Raw genomic sequence first — 18,419 nt, forward strand, 5'->3', positions numbered from 1 at the left:
TGCTCTGCGATCACAACCATGCTGCCGTGACCCGGATTCGAACCGGGGTTGCTGCGGCCACAACGCAGAGTACGAACCACTATGATCACGGCTGGCGCGCTGGGTTATGCTGTCAGTTGCAGTCTGTATCTTGCAGTTGTCTCACTCCACTATATATACCCGAACAGTAACCTGTACGATGCCAACAACAGACATTATTTACCGTCAGAACACCAGATGTCTCTGTGTTAATGCAGGTGCTTTTACTGTGCCACGCGCATAAATGTGCGCATCGTTCACACATCAGACGCGTGTCGCTTCTGTTTGAACATCTGTCCCAACCACCTTTTTCAGTTTAAACTCTGTTGTAAAAATGAAACAAGTGGTTGATGAGGGCACAGGTAAGGTAAGGAAAAGCCGGTTACGTTAAGAAATCTGATTGGGCAATGCAGTGCCAATAATGAAATAACATGTCTGCAATCATTCAAGATGACATGCAGCCTGTGTTATTACAATTACTTGCTCTGCAATCACAACCATGCTGCCGTGACCCGGATTCGAACCGGGGTTGCTGCGGCCACAACGCAGAGTACTAACCACTATACGATCACGGCTGGCGCGCTGGATTATGCTGTCAGGTGCAGTCTGTATCTTGCAGTTGTCTCACTCCACTATATATACCCGAACAGTGACTTGTACAATGCGCAAAAGAACAGCAGACATTATTTACCGTCAGAACACCAGATGTCTCTGTGTTAATGCAGGTGCTTTTACTGTGCCACGCGCATAAATGTGCGCATCGTTCACACATCAGACGCGTGTCGCTTCTGTTTGAACATCTGTCCCAACCACCTTTTCCACATTAAACTCTGTTGTAAAAATGAAACAACTGGTTGATGAGCGCACAGGTAAGGTAAGGAAAAGCCGGTTACGTTAAGAAATCTGATTGGGCAATGCAGTGCCAATAATGAATAACATGTCTGCAATCATTCAAGATGACATGCAGCCTGTGTTATTACAATTACTTGCTCTGCAATCACAACCATGCTGCCGTGACCCGGATTCGAACCGGGGTTGCTGCGGCCACAACGCAGAGTACTAACCACTATACGATCACGGCTGGCGCGCTGGATTATGCTGTCAGTTGCAGTCTGTATCTTGCAGTTGTCTAACTCAACTATGTATACCCGAACAGTGACCTGTACGATGCCAACAACAGACATTATTTACCGTCAGAACACCAGATGTCTCTGTGTTAATCAGTGTTGGGACTAACGCGTTATTAAGTAACGCGTTACAGTAACTACGTTATTATTGTGGTAACGAGCACGGTAACTAGTTATTATGCCAAAATCAGGAACGCGTTAGTCGTTACTGGGATTTAGATAGGGTCGTTACTCGTTACTTCGTGTGGTGGCTATCGCGGAGCTTCCACAGATTCTGTAACATTAGCAAGTGGTGGAGGCAGCAGGTGGATGAGGGAAAGGGGACGCAGAAGGAAAAGAGACCCGAGGCGGCCGCCGGTCCAAGTGTGAACTGAACTTCAGGTAAGAAGTTATGACCTGCAGGCTATCCGAGTCGGATATAAACCAAGTTTAGGTGGAGTTTATTTTCGTTATTCTGACTTTTTCCGTACTGCGTACTAGCTAGCATGACGGAGTTTCTATACAGCTGGGTGGGTGCAATGAAGTTAATGATGTTGAACTTTATTTTGTTCATAAGTTGTTAGAGTTGCCAACCGTCCCGTCTGGTATTCAGAGAAAATATTACGCGTTTCTTATTGAGGTGAAAAGGAACAGTTTGTCCCGTAATTCGGCTACATTGAAAAAGACACAAAGCTGGAGTTATTCTGTGTCTTTGCTGCACAGCTGCCTCTTCTTCTCTCATTCTCTCCCCCTCCCTCTCCTGTTTCTACTTCAATCATGAAAACTGATCAATGATCAGCTGATCGGCTCTCTTGTTTGTTTATCGCCCACTTTGCGCCAGAAAGAGGAAACCAGCCAATGTCACGTTAAACAACAGCAGCACTTTTAAGCTTGAGCAGCAGTTGTTAGAATTTATTTAATATTAATTTCTAGTATCAGCTGATGTTTGCTGGAGCCACAGCTGCAAAAAAGCTGCTGGTCATGATGTCGGTTTGGTTATCTGGTGAGAGGGAAACATGAAGATGAAACCAGGAGATGTCCTTACTGAATCATCAGAGCTGAACAGGTGATGGAGAAACAGGTTTACCTTTTAGGTGACATAAATGAGTTGAAGGGAAGTTATGAACTGTTTCTGAGAGACAGATAACCCCAGGATCCTTTTTTAGGTAGCTGACAGCTGGTAACTGTGCAGGTGCGGATCTAGCAAAGTTTTGCCAGGGGGGCCAGGTAGGGCATTAACAGGGAGAGGTGGGCACAAAGAAATACTTTTCTTTCTTATTCTCATTTAAAATGTCTAGATTTTAAAAACTAATTATCTGAATCTTACAACAAACGATTGATGCATATATACCATCAAAACAGTGTACATCACTGTCACAACAGCGTTTGTTTTCATTCAAAGGCTTTATGATTTTTCCTATAATGGCAGGCCGGTCTCTAGTCAAAACGCCCGGGCCGATTTTTTGTCCCAGTCCAGCCCTGTATGCAGCTCATCTGCAGTGTGGTGTTACCTACATCTTCCTATTCGGAAGGCAGAATTTCCGAGTTCTGAGTACAATCAAAGCACCACGACTGCCGTTTTTGTGTTGGATGTAAAAGGCGCACACGACGCTGTGACGTAGGCTAGAATCATGGCAGCAGTCAATGATGGTCCAGGCGTGGGATTTCTCTCGTGGAAATATGCACATTATCTTTTCCTTTCTATTGGTAGGTGGCACAGTGCACTTGTGGCAAGTAAGCAAGCTAGAAGACTGGCAAAGTTATGGAAGCAACACATTAATAAGAGAATTCTGAGTAAAACCAAAGTTACTTTCCCTAGTAACTAGTTACTTTGAAAGTAACGAGTAACTTGAAGTAACTGAGTTACTTTTGATAGGAGTAACTAGTAATGTAACTAAGTTACTATTTTAAAGTAACTTACCCAACACTGGTGTTAATGCAGGTGCTTTTACTGTGCCACGCGCATAAATGTGCGCATCGTTCACACATCAGATTCATATGAAGAAAAAACGCATAATACAGACTGTAACTGCAGCCGCGTGTCGCTTCTGTTTGAACATCTGTCCCAACCACCTTTTCCACATTAAACTCTGTTGTAAAAATGAAACAACTGGTTGATGAGCGCACAGGTAAGGTAAGGAAAAGCCGGTTACGTTAAGAAATCTGATTGGGCAATGCAGTGCCAATAATGAAATAACATGTCTGCAATCATTCAAGATGACCTGCAGCCTGTGTTACTACAATTACTTGCTCTGCAATCACAACCATGCTGCCGTGACCCGGATTCGAACCGGGGTTGCTGCGGCCACAACGCAGAGTACTAACCACTATACGATCACAGCTGGCGCGCTGGATTATGCTGTCAGTTGCAGTCTGTATCTTGCAGTTGTCTCACTCCACTATATATACCCGAACAGTGACTTGTACAATGCGCAAAAGAACAGCAGACATTATTTACCGTCAGAACACCAGATGTCTCTGTGTTAATGCAGGTGCTTTCACTGTGCCACGCGCATAAATGTGCGCATCGTTCACACATCAGATTCATATGAAGAAAAAACGCATAATACAGACTGTAACTGCAGCCGCGTGTCGCTTCTGTTTGAACATCTGTCCCAACCACCTTTTCCACATTAAACTCTGTTGTAAAAATGAAAAAAAAAAATGGTTGATGCGCGCACAGGTAAGGTAAGGAAAAGCCGGTTACGTTAAGAAATCTGATTGGGCAATGCAGTGCCAATAATGAATAACATGTCTGCAATCATTCAAGATGACCTGCAGCCTGTGTTACTACAATCACTTGCTCTGCGATCACAACCATGCTGCCGTGACCCGGATTCGAACCGGGGTTGCTGCAGCCACAACGCAGAGTACTAACCACTATACGATCACAGCTGGCGCGCTGGATTATGCTGTCAGGTGCAGTCTGTATCTTGCAGTTGTCTCACTCCACTATGTATACCCGAACAGTGACCTGTACGATGCCAACAACAGACATTATTTACCATCAGAACACCAGATGTCTCTGTGTTAATGCAGGTGCTTTTACTGTGCCACGCGCATAAATGTGGGCATCATTCACACATCAGCCGCTTGTCGCTTTTGTTTGAACATCTGTCCCAACCACCTTTTCCACATTAAACTCTGTTGTAAAAATGAAACAACTGGTTGATGAGCGCACAGGTAAGGTAAGGAAAAGCCGGTTACGTTAAGAAATCTGATTGGGCAATGCAGTGCCAATAATGAAATAACATGACTGCAATCATTCAAGATGACCTGCCGTCAGTACCGTCAGAACAGGGCGGACCTCCAACGGGAGATTGAGAGACCAGTGTCGGACTGTTAGAACAGCTTTGAAATTCCCATGAGTTGTTCGCACTAAAGTAAAAACCACCATCACTTCATGCAGCTATCCCTTCGGTACCAGCTGTGGTCTCAAGGCTGGAGCTGAACAAAAACACCCTGATAACGACTGTGTTTAAACTGTTCCTTCCCATTCTATGTAAGGCTACCTGGGTCGGCTGGAAGACTGTTTACTTAGCCTGGCAGAGCGAAGGACACTGTCTCGGCTGAACTCTGGACACGCACACACATACACATTCACTGATATGCACTCACTGATTCCCCCTCCCTTTCCAACCTCTTCTATGCTTGTTCCCTCCTGGAGAACACGGAGGGTCATGGGCCCAGCACTGGAATAATAGCGCAGGGCAGGATGGCCACAGTGTTTGCTTCGGATTACTCTTCACCCCCCCCACCTACCCCTGTTGCTTGTCACGTGCTCCACAATGTTGTGCTCTGGACATTTCTGTGCAGAGGAGTTTTTTTGTTTACTGTTCTCATGCTTTCCTCCCATAGGAGCCCAACGTGAGTAGAGGTCTCTTTTTTCACTTTGGACTTTCCCATTGTATTGTGCATTTCAGTGTTTTTTCCGTAATACTACCGATCTCCGACCTGTCTCCCCATGTGATGTCTATGTTGTGTTTGTAAGGTGTGTGTGTGTGTGTGTGTGTGGGGGGGGGGGGGTCCCATTTCACTGCAGGGCAACTTGCATGTGACAAACAAAAGTTCTGATTGATTGATTGATATACCTGAACAGTGACCTGTACGATGCGCAAAAGAACAGCAGACATTATTTAAGTCAGACCACTGTCACTGTAAAAATACACTGTAAAAAAAAATCCGTAGAGAAACGGAAAATGTCCTGGTAATTTTCTGCCAGTACATTTTCTGTTTTTTTACGGAAGTTTGACGGACTTTTCTGTAAATGATAAAACGGAAAATTCTGTAGATTCACAGTATACTCTCTATACTATTTACGGACATTTCCTTCAGCTATAAAATGGAAAATTCCGTTTATTCACAGTATATTTTCTGTATCATTAACTGATATTTTCTGTTAATAGAAACATTGAAATTTCTGTTTATATTACTATTTCCAAGGACATCTTTTCACTGTAACTCATTTTTTTATTTCCTTAAACGTACATTTCTATGCAATTACAACCTAGCACACCATTTGCTCAAAAATTCGTAAATTAAAACTTTTTAAATTATTTTTTGCTTAATACAGAACAACACTGGTACAATTAATGTTGTCTGTGAAGGTTCTCAGTCATCCAGGTCATCGTAGTCTAAGGAGCTTGGAAAGAAAAGCGTCTGGACTTCTTTGAGTTGATTGAAGACGTTTCACCTCTCATCCGAGAAGCTTCTTCAGTTCTAAGGTCAAATGGTGGGGAGTCCCAGATTTAAACCCAGTGGGAGTTTCCCCCCAAAGAGGGACAAAGGACCCCCTGATGATCCTCTACCTAATCACATGAGCCAAGGTGTGAAAGTGGGTGTGGGTCCCAATCAGCCAGGGTTTCGGGTGAGCTCATTGTGAAACCTGGCCCCACCCTATCATGCGATTTCCTGAGGTCAGATGGCCCAGGATGTGAGTGGGCGTTAAGGCGTCTGGGGAGGGAACTCAAAACTGGATTATAGATGGCAGACAGTTGGTGTCGTAAACCACCGCCTCTGTTCAAAGATGGTCGCTCACAGTGGGCGTAAATGGCTTCTTTCACTCCTCTTTCAAACCATCTGTCCTCTCTGTCCAAAATGTGAATGTTGGCATCCTCGAAAGAGTGACCTTTGTCCTTTAGATGCAGATGAACTGCTGAGTCTGCTGAGTGAAAACTGATCCAGCCACTGAAGGGCAAAAAAGGTGGTATCATAGTAAAATTATTTTAACATTAACTAAAATGGAAAGCTTGAGTCATGTTAAACCTAAATAATGATTATTTTAAAAATGAGTCAGCAAATTATTCTTGACTTGTCTGGAGACAGCAGAAACCAGCTAACAAATAAATTAAAAATTCTTTCTAAATAAAAACGCAGATTCTTTTGAAAAACATTATTTTAATAAAAGAAAACATGAGTTTTAATACTTACCACAGAAATTTGAAGGCAGTTTTTCCAACTCCAGAGTCCAAAATCTAGATGAAGCCTGAAACAAGTGTAATGGCTGCTCTTGCTCTTAATTTTCCCTCCTTTTGGGGTTCTTTTTCCCACAATGCATTGCAATAGTTGAGAAATACAGAAAAATACCTGTAAATGACTAATACAGAAAATTCCCTCACATTTATACAGTAGATTGTATTGTACTTTTATGGATTTTTCTTACAGTGTAGGAATAGTGATTTCTGTAATGCGTGTCTGGAGCACTCTGGTGGCATAAGTAGGTAGTGCTGAAAGGTCAAATTTTTTTAAAGCACATTTAAAACCACAGAAGTCCACACAAAATGCTTTCCAGGCAAGTGCATTCACTATGACCCAAGTATAGACATGACCATCTAACAGAGGAACTGGGCTGCACTGATCTCCCCATTTTCATGTAGAAGAGGCCTCTTCATCATGTAACTTAGACCAGTACTTGACTCAAATTGTGAGGCCACGTGGCATTTTGAATGCTATTTTTAAAATTAAATCCACTATTTATCTAAGCGTGTAGGCAATTGTGTTAGATATATGTGAATGTAAACCTTGACAGTGAAGTCCCAACTTTCTCACTTGCTATCAAGTCTGCTTTTCCTTCGTGTCATAGAGTGGCTATTTATCTGTAAAAAACAGAAACTGAAAATGAAAGCAGAACTTAAAACGGCGAAAGGGCCTGTGAGTCTGACCAGTGAGCCCACCGGAGAGCTAAAGGTAATTATTGGAAACAGTCTTGCGGTTGTTATCCATGACGCACGTATGCTAACACACCCCAAACTCGAGACAGAGCAACAGACCTGCATCGTTGTATGCCAAGCAATCACCTGCTTGTCAAAAAAATATTTATTGTTGGGTTTTGTTTGTTTGTTTTACCACTGAACTTGCAAACGTGAATTTATCCTTACAGCTACAGAACTTTCTGTAGCAATGACACATGGCAACAAAGTGCTGAGCCAAACTTGTAGAAATCCGAGACGACAAAGCGGTGAGATACGTCAAGATGCAGTCCAGAAATCAATCTGCAGGTTCTGAACACTGCGTTGACAGTGACTCTTTACCTTCAGAGGTGGCGCGCCGTGATCGTATAGTGGTTAGTACTCTGCGTTGTGGCCGCAGCAACCCCGGTTCGAATCCGTGTCACGGCATTTTATCCATAATCAATAAGCGTTTTCTTGAGTAAATTTAAGGAACATCTTTGTTAAATTCATAATAGAAATAAAGAAAGAAAAGATAAATCACAAACCAAAACACGTTTACAATCCATTGGAGCATGAAAGCAAATTAAACACTAATGAACTTCCACCCGAAACTCTTCAAAAGTTGATTCTGTTCATCTGGACCCGAAACCGCACACTTCAGTTTGAAGGGTCTAAAACGACTCCTAAACTTCTTTTTTTAATGTCGGGGTGACGATGCCTCACTATATGTCACACCATTCCTACAATCAACTCTCTTCGGCGGCCAGCCGTGATCGTATAGTGGTTAGTACTCTGCGTTGTGGCCGCAGCAACCCCGGTTCGAATCCGGGTCACGGCACACACTTTTGAAGCGAATATTATCACACACTGTAAATCAGTAACGGCGGAGAGACGGCTTTCATATGAGCAAAGTACAAATTCTAACTTTAGCAAAGCAAAAGTGAAACAAGGCTCTTACTATGTACGTGTTTGTGTGTAAATACCTTGCGTATATTTTCTCAACGTGCCACCTCGTCGGTCGTTCATTTCACATAACAAGAAGCTTTCTGAATTACTTGCATACATAAAGAGCGCTTACTATTATATGGAATTACCAGAACCTCTATTCATTCCACTTTAGAGCTCCGTGCGGAACTCTAAAGTTTCGTGAGCTTGCGTGAATCGTCCGTATTGGACCACCTTTCAATCATAGATTCGCTTTTATGGCTATAGAAACAACATTTTTTTTCCTTTCAGATCCAGAAGTCACTGTAAACCACAAGTGAGAGAACATAAAACTTATGAAATATAAATTAAAGCTAAATATACTGTACTGAAATTCAAAACCTATATAAAATCCCAAATAAAGTGTAATAACAATCACTGACCAGCAGATGTCGTTTGTGACCCTGTGTATAAAAGCAAGACGCACATTGTAAATTCATTAGTGAAGTACTGGCATGATAAGAAAGACTAATTGGCCAAATCTTGTTAGGTTTGATTAATGAATCAGCAGGCCCTGACACTGTATTATTTGCCAAGCAGACACATGCATATACAGTCAACAGCCAACACCTATTGCAGAGGCAAGGTGGGATTATAGCCCAGATCTCCGAGGAAAAAAAGGCTCCAGATTCCTCCACATCAGCTGTAGATTTCACTGTAAATTTGTAACAGTTTACAAAATTCTCTAGTATCGGAGTTTAAAGATGGGCTGACTAGTCTGGTTTATATTGTGCTTGTATTCCTGCACCAAGGTTTTTTTTCTTTTTGTTTGTCTTTCTCTAACAAATGGTCTCAAATACCCTGCTTGGCATTCTTTCACAGGAGTTAGTTGTTGGTTTTGAGGTGTCTGTGGAAATACTGCATTATTATGTAAAGTGGGTGCTGTTTAGGGAATCTTATCTACTGGCTATCTACATTAGCACAAATGCATGTACATGTGGAAGGGCCCATTCTTTATAATGATAATGACATTTGCTACCTTAAAGGGGATGTGCTGTGCTAATTTTCAACTGCATTATTTTCATGGACTTTAGAAAGGTACCTGCGCTAAACTCAAAACTCAATATTGATGTTATTTATCTTATACTGATCTTGGATCAGGTCATCATCTGTCTGTGACGGAAAGTTGTTGACTTCAAATGGCATTATAACCCTTCCCAGACTGATGAGCGCCAATAGTCGCTTCTATAATATCAATGCTGATTGTGTATACACACAGACCAACAAACTGCCAAAACTTCTGCTTTCAGAGGGGCTTATTAACAATTACATTTACATTCTGATGTTTTTGTCATTAGTACAGTTTTTTAAGTGTAGGACATGCAAAGTGGAATTTGATACATTGTTACTACGAGTTACTACGCAATTAAGTTAAGGGACGCGCTAAATGTTCCAAACTTGGATACAACAAAGCGGCTACAATTGTAAGATTTTAAGTATCTACACATTCATTCATTCATGAGTTGCTGGTTTGTGTTTTGTGTGCCTGCGGGCAGGCTTTTCCTCCCCTCGCTCTCCCCCCTCTTTCTCTTTTTCTCTCCCAGAAGCAGCCATATTGGAATGCTGGATGTGGAGAGGGGAAGCAGGAACAGGCGACGAGAGGGAGAGCGAGAAGGGGGAAACGGGCAGGAGCGAAAAAAAAAAAACGCTATCTGAAAGTCCTTCCAGCTCTACAAGTGAAAATAACGGAATATTTACCGACCCTTCACAGCTTCTGTCGCCGGTAAAATCAACTCAAACCTCTCGGACGTCACCTGGAACAAGTCAGCGTGAGTGATGTTGTGTTTTGGGGGGATTATTTCAACAGCTAAAAGATATTACGGGAGATGCAGTTGGGTTACCGTTCAGTCCTGGCTGGCGCTAGCTGTTTCCCTGCCCCAAGTATTTGGACTAATTTACTCACTTATTATTTGGGAAGTACCGGATAAGTTAGCTTAGCTTTAGGGCACCGTAACTAGGACATAGTTTACCTTTCGCTAAGTTGGAAAATAAATGTGACCTACTGCCACCAAACTCGTCGCCTCGGTCACATGGAGTGAATGTAGAGTGTAAATTACGGTAAATAGTTGAACCGGATTAACCTACATTTATCTCCATAATTACTTTACGCATTTGTTTGTCCTCATTCTCCCGGATTCAGCTGCTGCTTTACCTTGATTGGCCGAACTTAACTGAACTCACATACTTTCCACCTTAAAAGAACACTTATGTTTCGTTTCCTCCTGTAATAGTGGAGAAATTCATAATAGTAAGTTTTTCTCAATGTTTATTGGCCACACGAGTCTTATTTTATAAGATTTAAGATCTGATGTGACACGACTGCAATTCGTTTTTCCCCTTTTAACCAATAAGCTAATGCAGCATAACAAGGGCAGAAGGCCAAGAGCTATGCAGGAATATACAGTCATTCATTGATTACTTTACTGAATGACATTTTTTTTTTTTGATAAACAGTTTCAGGCTTTTCCCTCAATCTAAGTGCCAAGTTGTGTCTTATTTTTATCTTACATATGGGATTTACTGGTTTTCTTTTAACTTTATGTAGCTTTAAATTGAAAAGTGTTCGTTTTGATGGTTGTTAATCAGAGAAAATAAGATATTTGAGAGCATTGTATTGACTTGTAACCTTTTTTGGGCTTCTCGGGACTTCTCAGAGAGTTCATGAAGAAATGACCAGTTAAATCCATGGAAAATCCACGAAGATTAATTTTGTCCCTATATTATGAACAGTCATTATATATGGATGCTGTGTGTGTATATATAATAGGGGCATAAGCAATCAGTGTAAAGTTGGACAAACTGTCAAATGCAAGTGAATCACCTCAAAAACAGCATACTCCGTTCTTTATGTTCCCAAGTGTGAAAGAGCTGCAGTGCTGAGCTTGCCAATCCTTCATATTTCACATGCAAGAAAATGCTAATGAATTAAAGTATCCTGAGGCCACTCAAGCTTTAAACCAACAGTATACTAATAAGCGTGCAGTCCTGCATATGAATATTTTTCAATCTGAAGTTCTGAATAGTGTACTAATAAGATCCAGGGCTCTAAATTGCAGTTACATTACAAATACTTTTGGTTTACTTCTTAATTATTGAATATTTTGATTCTTTAAATTCATTTCTTCCTCTTTTACTGACAAACTGATTTACTTATTCACATTGTGCATTCCTGGTATTTGAATAATGGCTCTTCTGATGAGATAAAAGTCGTTGCCGGGACGACATCCTGCAGGCACTACCTCCTACACCGCAACAGGATAGTTTTAAAGCTTGTCAGATGCACATTTAGTTCATAATATCATACGCAATTGGCTGTTAAATAAATTTTCCTCAAGTTTGATTGTGAATGAGACCTCTTTGCCAAGCAGCTTATCCACCCAGTGGGCTTGTATTCACTTAGACTCCAGCTGCATTCATTCAGCTCTCTCACCATGACCTAAGTGCTTAACCACTTGAATAGTGGTCTTAAGCTGGAAATCGGTATCTACCACAATCAGTTTTTGTGGATATTTGGGAGGCAGATAACACGCGAGTGGGTCAGATGTGAAATCGGTCCGATTTGATTACATTAAAATTCTTTCCAGTCATGCTTGCTTGAGCCATGCGGCGATAGAGTCTAGCTGCTGTCTACTAATTTGGCATCATAAGACCAAATCCATTATCTCAAGTAGAAACATGTCATTACACTCAGTATGTGAAACAAGTGGAAAACAACGTTGTTTTTCTCAAACTATCTGACATGTTGAACCTCCTCTGGCTCTGGGAAATTCCTTGATATGGCACTTTAGGTTGGCTCTAAGCATTTATACCTTTGACTGCTGATAAAAAGTTACTGCTTTCAATTTTTTTCTTTTTTTTTTTTATTGAAATGACTGAATGCACTTTTACAGAGTCCAATAAATGGCTACACCTTTTCTGGTCTGAACCTTCTACAGCCTGGTCTACAGCAGGCTAATACAGGCGTGGCAGTGGTGTGTGTGTGTGTGTGTGTTTCTGTGTGTGTAAATTGCGGTGCAGTGCAGGAGGCCTGTATTTATAGAAACACTTGACTACACTCAGAGACCTTACAGCAGCAGTGTACCACATTGCAGAGAGCTGTACTGTCTTTTCCTCTCCTGCAAGGTTTGTGCACTCTTTTTAGTTGTGGTGGGGTGTGTACTGAGTTTTGAAAAGGTTCTTCATACCGTCTTTGTGTTGCACTAAAATCGGTTTTAGTCTAGGCCGACTGCAAAAACAGGCAGACAAGACGGTAACAAAGCCGTCGGTCTCGCGTCTTTTAAATTGCAGTACGTGGTGCGACTCATAAGCGATAGCAGTCATTGCAGACACACATTGTGCATGTTGAGGTATGCAGAGTTCCTGAATGAGAGTGTGCGTGTGTCACGAGGAATCAGTAAGACTTAATGAAGTAATCTGAGGAGAAGGGGGGGCGTTGGCAACTGTGCTTGTTTCATTGCTTGGTTTGGTCCTTTTTGAATAAGTTGTACTGTTTTCCTAGCAGACAGGGTGGCCCTCTTTTTTTCTTGTTTTCCTCCCAATGATTGGCTGCTTTGTACCTGCTGTGTAAATATATGCAGCTGTGGCAGGTCTAAACTCCTTTTCCACACAACCTGCGCAAATCAACGATTCCTATTTGCAAGTTCACCTCAGGAAAATAAAAAAACAAGAAAAAATTGTGTGTTTAAGTGTCCCAAATCTGTAAATTCAGCTTCTGTCTTCTCGCTGAACTTATTCCCTTGCATCCTGCATGTGGTTTTAGCTGTGAAGGAAAATAAGTGTGTGTGTGTGCGGAGTGTTTGCACAGGAGACGAAAAGAACAGTCATTCCCTTTACTTGTGGATTGGCTGCATTCAGGAAGCAGACCCCACACCCCTCCACACACACACTAAGAGCACTTACTGTACATCCTAAAGCATGCTGTGTCCCTCAGGAGCTCAAAGGAAAACGCCCTCTTCCTCTCAGAAGCAGGAGCACCACTCAGATTCTAGCTGGTGTTGATGTGTGTGTCGTTGTGCGTCCTTGTTTGTGGGTTGCTTTTTGCTTTGATCGTGATTGAGATTGCTCAAGAAAATGCAGATAATTGTCTTGGGTTTGGCAGTTAGAAATGTCTCTGTAGTCCCTTAAAAAGTTGGGTTTGAGAAAAGTGTGTGGACATTCTCATGGTTAAAAATGTATGTTTGCTAAGCTTATAATGCCCACATGGGGAACACCTTCTTCCACCTACACGTGAAGGCATGTGGATGGGTTTGTGTATTGTCTTAGCAGAGTGTGAGCATGTAAATCTCTGCCTGCGCAGATTTACACGCTCATATAAACACTGTTAACAACTATTGGCTAGTGGCTATGATGTGACTGATTTCTGGTCATGTTTTCCTCATCAGTCTGCTTATAAGATTAATTATTTCCCCTATTGTTCTGGATTTCTTTAGTTATTAAAACACAATACTGTGACGTTGAGGAATTTTTTTTTTTTTTTATATAAATTTGTGAATACTGATCTTAAGGAAGCAGATGTTGGAATAATGCCTTGATTATTCCATCTGTGGATATTTTCTTATGAAAATCAGCCCCAACAGCTAACAGATACTGTGGCTCTGAACCTTTCTACAAATTCTCTGACAGAGGTTGATATGAGAATGCCAATGTCCGAAACAGCCAAAGGTATCATTAAATAGTATTTAACCTACCTGCTCCCAAACATAGCATCTCTCTGGTGTCTGAATGTGGCTGTTTTTTTTGGTAGTGCAGGTAATGGGGGAAAATTAGGGTGCAGCGGTGGTAGCATCCATGGGCAGCCTTGAACTCCCCGTCTACCTACTGAGAGTGTTTATTGTCACATGATGGCGAGTTTTAAAAACAATGAAGTGTCAACTGTAGCCACTGTCTGTGCTTTGCATTCTGTGTTTTTAAAAATCTTTGTAAACAATTTACACAACCGCAGTGGCATAAATTAAGCATAATAGTCATTCAAGGTACTGATTGGGCGTCCAGTGCCCTGCCATCTGCGTGCTCTATCAAATCAGCTTTGCCCCCAATAAGAACATGCATATTTTCAGTAGTGAGAACTGGACTGTCTTCTGCTGTGTGTTACATGTGAGAGAGGAGCGCTTCAGTGTCCTGCCTTGACATTTTCCAGGAGTCATGTGTGAAAACGACTGCTGTCACATATTCTTCAGCAAAGCATCCTGTGAACAGATCGTGACATGGCAACACTTAAACAGGGAGCCACAACATAAGACCGTGGACAGTTTTATCGTCATCTGGACTGAGTTTTAGAAATGTTTAACACCGTCCACATCTAAAAGATGTTCTCGCTGTGCGTCACTTTATAGCTGGTAGTTGGTGACTAGTGGATATCCTAATGTAGCTAACGACTGCTCCTGTGTCTGTCAGCGTCACTGCCATTTGTAATTGCTTATAATGGCTCTTCTAAAAGTTTAGAGAAGTTTAATGCGGGATCCTTTCCCTTTACTTTGCTGCTGGCTACTATACATAACTGAATGTCATTGACATCAAATATTGTCTGTTTGCTCCTAGTCGTTTCTTGTGTGGATGCTCCATTATAAAAAACATTGTATGTTACACAGTACAAGTGAACTGGTTTATTGACAGGGCTGAATCTCAGTATGTTTGCTTTAGTATGTCTACGTTTGCACTGCACTCCAAGTGTAGTTTTCTTGCTGCAGCTAAAACTTGCTACAATGGCAGGAAATGACATCATAGTTAATGACTTGTCCCTCCTTGGGGCATGCACACACAAGGACCGTCTCACACACACACACACATACATACACACTTGGAGTGAGGTACCTTCGGTCATGCAGGTCACTGGTGCAGCATGTCAGCTAGTGATGAATGGAACTGAAATGCAGTGATTCCCTCTGGCGTAGAGATGCGAGTGTATGTGTGTGCATTTGTGTGCCTGCGTGTGCACAGTTGAACCAAAACGACTCGAGAAAAACTAATAACTGTTCTCACATTCCTTTAATTTTCCTCTGAGCTGTAACTGAAGTGTTGAAAATAACAATTAAAACCACAGATATTGTGAATCAGTTGCCCCTCTCCCACTTGGTGTGCGTATGTGTGGTGTTTGAGCGAACAGTGTAATTACACTGCAGTGAGTCAGAGGGGGGAGAGAGAAAGAAGTAATTGTTGGGCTTTGTCATATAGATGGAGAGAAAAGATGTGGGAGGAGGAGAAAGCTGGGTGGAGAAGACAGAACATTTTCTGTGTTTGTGCATAAATGCAGAAAACGTGACCTTTTTTCTACTAAACATCAACCAAAATATCTTCTTTTACCTTCATATGCAGGATGTTTATCTTCACATTGGTGGGTTCCTCTTACCTCCTGCTGTGTGGGTTTATTTGTCCAGTTGTTCATTGCTCTGGTATCTCGGGATATGTTTCAGACGCCACTTCCTCTTCGTTCAAGCAAATCGTTGTCGATAGTTACATGAGAAAATCAATACTAATAATACTCATCTCTGCCGTTTTAAATACAAATGGGGTTTCTGGCAAGCGGTTTGGATTACCAGATTGACTGGAAACAGGGAGAACAGCTAATGTGGCTCTGTCTACAGGAAGGAAACAAAAACCTGTTTGGTTTAAACATCAGAAACCGTCTTTAAGTATACTGGCATGCAGAGTGTCTCAAAATTCTCTAGAAAGCGAATGTGAAGGTCCCAAACAAGTGTGTTGTTTCCTGATGAGCAGTGCACTCACTGTAAATGGTAATTTTCAGATGGCCACCTTTATTTTTCAACTCTCTTAGGCAATTTTTAGCCCTTCATTTGTGCAAAAATACAATTTTCATGTCTGACAGACTGAGGAATAATTGGCATTTTTCATAGAATCAGCTAAAGAAATGGGAACAAATTATGTGTTTTGGGGGTGGTAGTAACAAAGCGCCCAAAAATAGTTTATCCTTTTAGCCTTTGTTAATCTTGAATTGTTGGTGGCATAACAAAAAAACAAACAAAAAAGCATTCCTCTGATAATGATCAGGTACACGGACTGGACTAAAAAATGAAGCACCCAATGTCCAAAGGAAAAAAATTGAAATACCTTCAGAAATCCCGGAGAGCTATTCTTCAAATCCACCTTAAAAAACAACAACAACAAAAACTCTAAGAAAGCCTACTAGATGTCTGCTTAGACATAAAAAATATAAAGAAATGAGGGGTGGCTCTAGACTTTTGCACAGTGCTGTATCTGTATCACAGTGCTGGAGGTTTTCTTTTGGTCCCAGGCTAAAACATTTGTTTTCTATCCAGGAAAAGCCCTAAATACTAACAGATCCAGTTGTAATGAATATTTTTAAACTTTTTTATGTCTGATTTTTGGCTAAGAGAATGCATGTGCATGAGATGGCTAAACAATTAAATAATGTCTTCATCGTGTGTGTTACAAGACACGTTTGCTGTAGTGTGGTTATTATTTTTAAATGATTCTCCCTTTGCTTTCCTCTTCATATTGACACATGCATAACAACATCCCTCAAGCTCAAGTAAGCTCAAGAACTTCAGTTTCCTTTACAGTGAAAGCCACACATGCACTGAGAACAGGACCAAAGCAGTTTTCAGTGTCTGTTTGGCCAATCATATGATCTCATTTGTTCACTAGATCCGTGCACAGCCACACCAAACATAAAAAAACACAGTCATGATGGATTATAAGGGGAAACACACAATGATGAGCAAAGAAACACCTGGATGAAAGCCATAGGTATGACATCACACTCAGAGGCTGGTATGCTACCATAAATTAGTGTGGCTGAGGTCAGATGTGGGTGTGATCCCACAATGTCTGCTTGTGGGTCAATGTATATGTGTCTGTCTGTGAGATTAGTCACCAGCAGGCACACTCCGGTAACAAAGGTTCATTGAAGACTTGTTTGGAGGCTGTCTGCCTCTCCCTCTTTCTTTGTCTGGAAAAATGTTTTTGTCATTATATCAGCAGTAGCATTGCACAAAATACTTGGAAAGCCTTCTTTTCTTCTTGTAGCAGATGGGATCATTTTGCTGAATAAAATCCAGCATCATAGACATTTAATGGCTACAAAACACGCTTTATTAGACCACTAAAGCTGCTCCTTTTATGTCATCATATGGAAAAATTTGGAGGTGATACATGTATTGGAAGGGTTTTGACTGTTGACATTAAATAGGGGGTCATTTCATCACTTATAAACCCAGAGGGTAAAATAAGCAGGGAAAAAAACACAGTAGTGATTCTCAAATTGTGAGCTTCATGCCCCTAGTGGGACATGAAGGTACTGCAGGTGGGCTATGACTGGTCATTTATAATTAATAGATTTCAAAAGAAATAATTCTACTGAATTTTTTTTACGTTTTAAAAAATAAAAATTGGTGTGAATATATAATTTTAAAGGTTGCCGATCAAATCATAATGTGATTTGATTATCTAACAGTAACGTTGTAGTATTAAACATGTTTCGAGTGGCTGACAGTTGCATTGGATCTTAAAAAGTTCTCGTAACATTTCAGCACATGGACTACAAGCAAAGCAACAAATCTAAAATATAGTTCCAAACACATGATGCAAACCCATTAATTCAGTAAACGAAATAATTCATGATATAAAAATATAAAATACATGAGAGGTGAGAAAGTTGAAGCCTGAAATGCCAACATGTGAGTACTGCCACAGTTAGCTGAATAGCATTATGTATTGGATAACATCTACAGTCTACTTCATCAAATAACAACTTGCAATTTAATGAAAACATTTTAATTGCCTGAACTTTTACACACAGGACAAATGAATGCGTTGTATCAGCAGTTTAGGTAGACCACACCATAAAGGCTAGCTAGTTATGAGCCGAACTAGAGTAAAAACAGCCTACAACAAGTAGTCTCCATATTATAGTTTGAAACTATATAACTGGAAAGATAACGCTCTGGGCTTTTTAAAACTCTGGTATCTTGCAGTTATGTGTTACACCTGCAAGATAAAATCTGTAACACATCAGTCGCACTAACATTTATCCAAACCGCGAGAGGCCGTTTTGTTGTCTGTTGCTTATCTTTCTATTGAAGATTGAGCTTCCTTTGTTGTTGTTTGTTATTTTGGAAAAGTGGAACCACAGTGGCAGTGGAAAAAGGTGGCCTGCTGTTAGAAC

At 41.1% G+C, this 18,419-nt stretch overlaps 1 protein-coding gene and 4 non-coding genes across 8 annotated transcripts in view; 2 read left to right on the forward strand and 3 right to left on the reverse strand.

The window, feature by feature from the left end:
• Positions 1 to 521: 521 nt before the first annotated feature.
• Positions 522 to 593, reverse strand: trnah-gug (transfer RNA histidin (anticodon GUG)). The gene has a single exon. It is a non-coding gene; the product is annotated as a tRNA-His (tRNA).
• A 434-nt stretch (positions 594 to 1,027) lies between these two features.
• Positions 1,028 to 1,099, reverse strand: trnah-gug (transfer RNA histidin (anticodon GUG)). Its single transcript has one exon. It is a non-coding gene; the product is annotated as a tRNA-His (tRNA).
• Positions 1,100 to 3,394: 2,295 nt separating this feature from the next.
• trnah-gug (transfer RNA histidin (anticodon GUG)) lies at positions 3,395 to 3,466 on the reverse strand. Its single transcript has one exon. It is a non-coding gene; the product is annotated as a tRNA-His (tRNA).
• Positions 3,467 to 8,060: 4,594 nt separating this feature from the next.
• Positions 8,061 to 8,132, forward strand: trnah-gug (transfer RNA histidin (anticodon GUG)). The gene has a single exon. It is a non-coding gene; the product is annotated as a tRNA-His (tRNA).
• A 1,690-nt stretch (positions 8,133 to 9,822) lies between these two features.
• Positions 9,823 to 18,419, forward strand: part of LOC146493185 (focal adhesion kinase 1-like) — a 63,956-nt gene continuing 55,359 nt past the window's right edge. For 2 of the 4 annotated variants that reach the window (XM_085148089.1, XM_085148090.1), the window contains exon 1: positions 9,823 to 10,047. In XM_085148089.1, the coding sequence (XP_085004215.1) occupies positions 9,846 to 10,047 (202 nt within the window). In that variant the 5' untranslated portion in view covers positions 9,823 to 9,845. The remainder of the gene's footprint in view (positions 10,048 to 18,419) is intronic. The other 2 variants (XM_085148091.1, XM_085148093.1) reach the window with 1 other exon arrangement.

This window comes from Neolamprologus multifasciatus, chromosome 22 (assembly GCF_963576455.1).
Source record: "Neolamprologus multifasciatus chromosome 22, fNeoMul1.2, whole genome shotgun sequence".
In the NCBI taxonomy this organism is placed as follows: Eukaryota; Metazoa; Chordata; class Actinopteri; order Cichliformes; family Cichlidae; genus Neolamprologus; species Neolamprologus multifasciatus.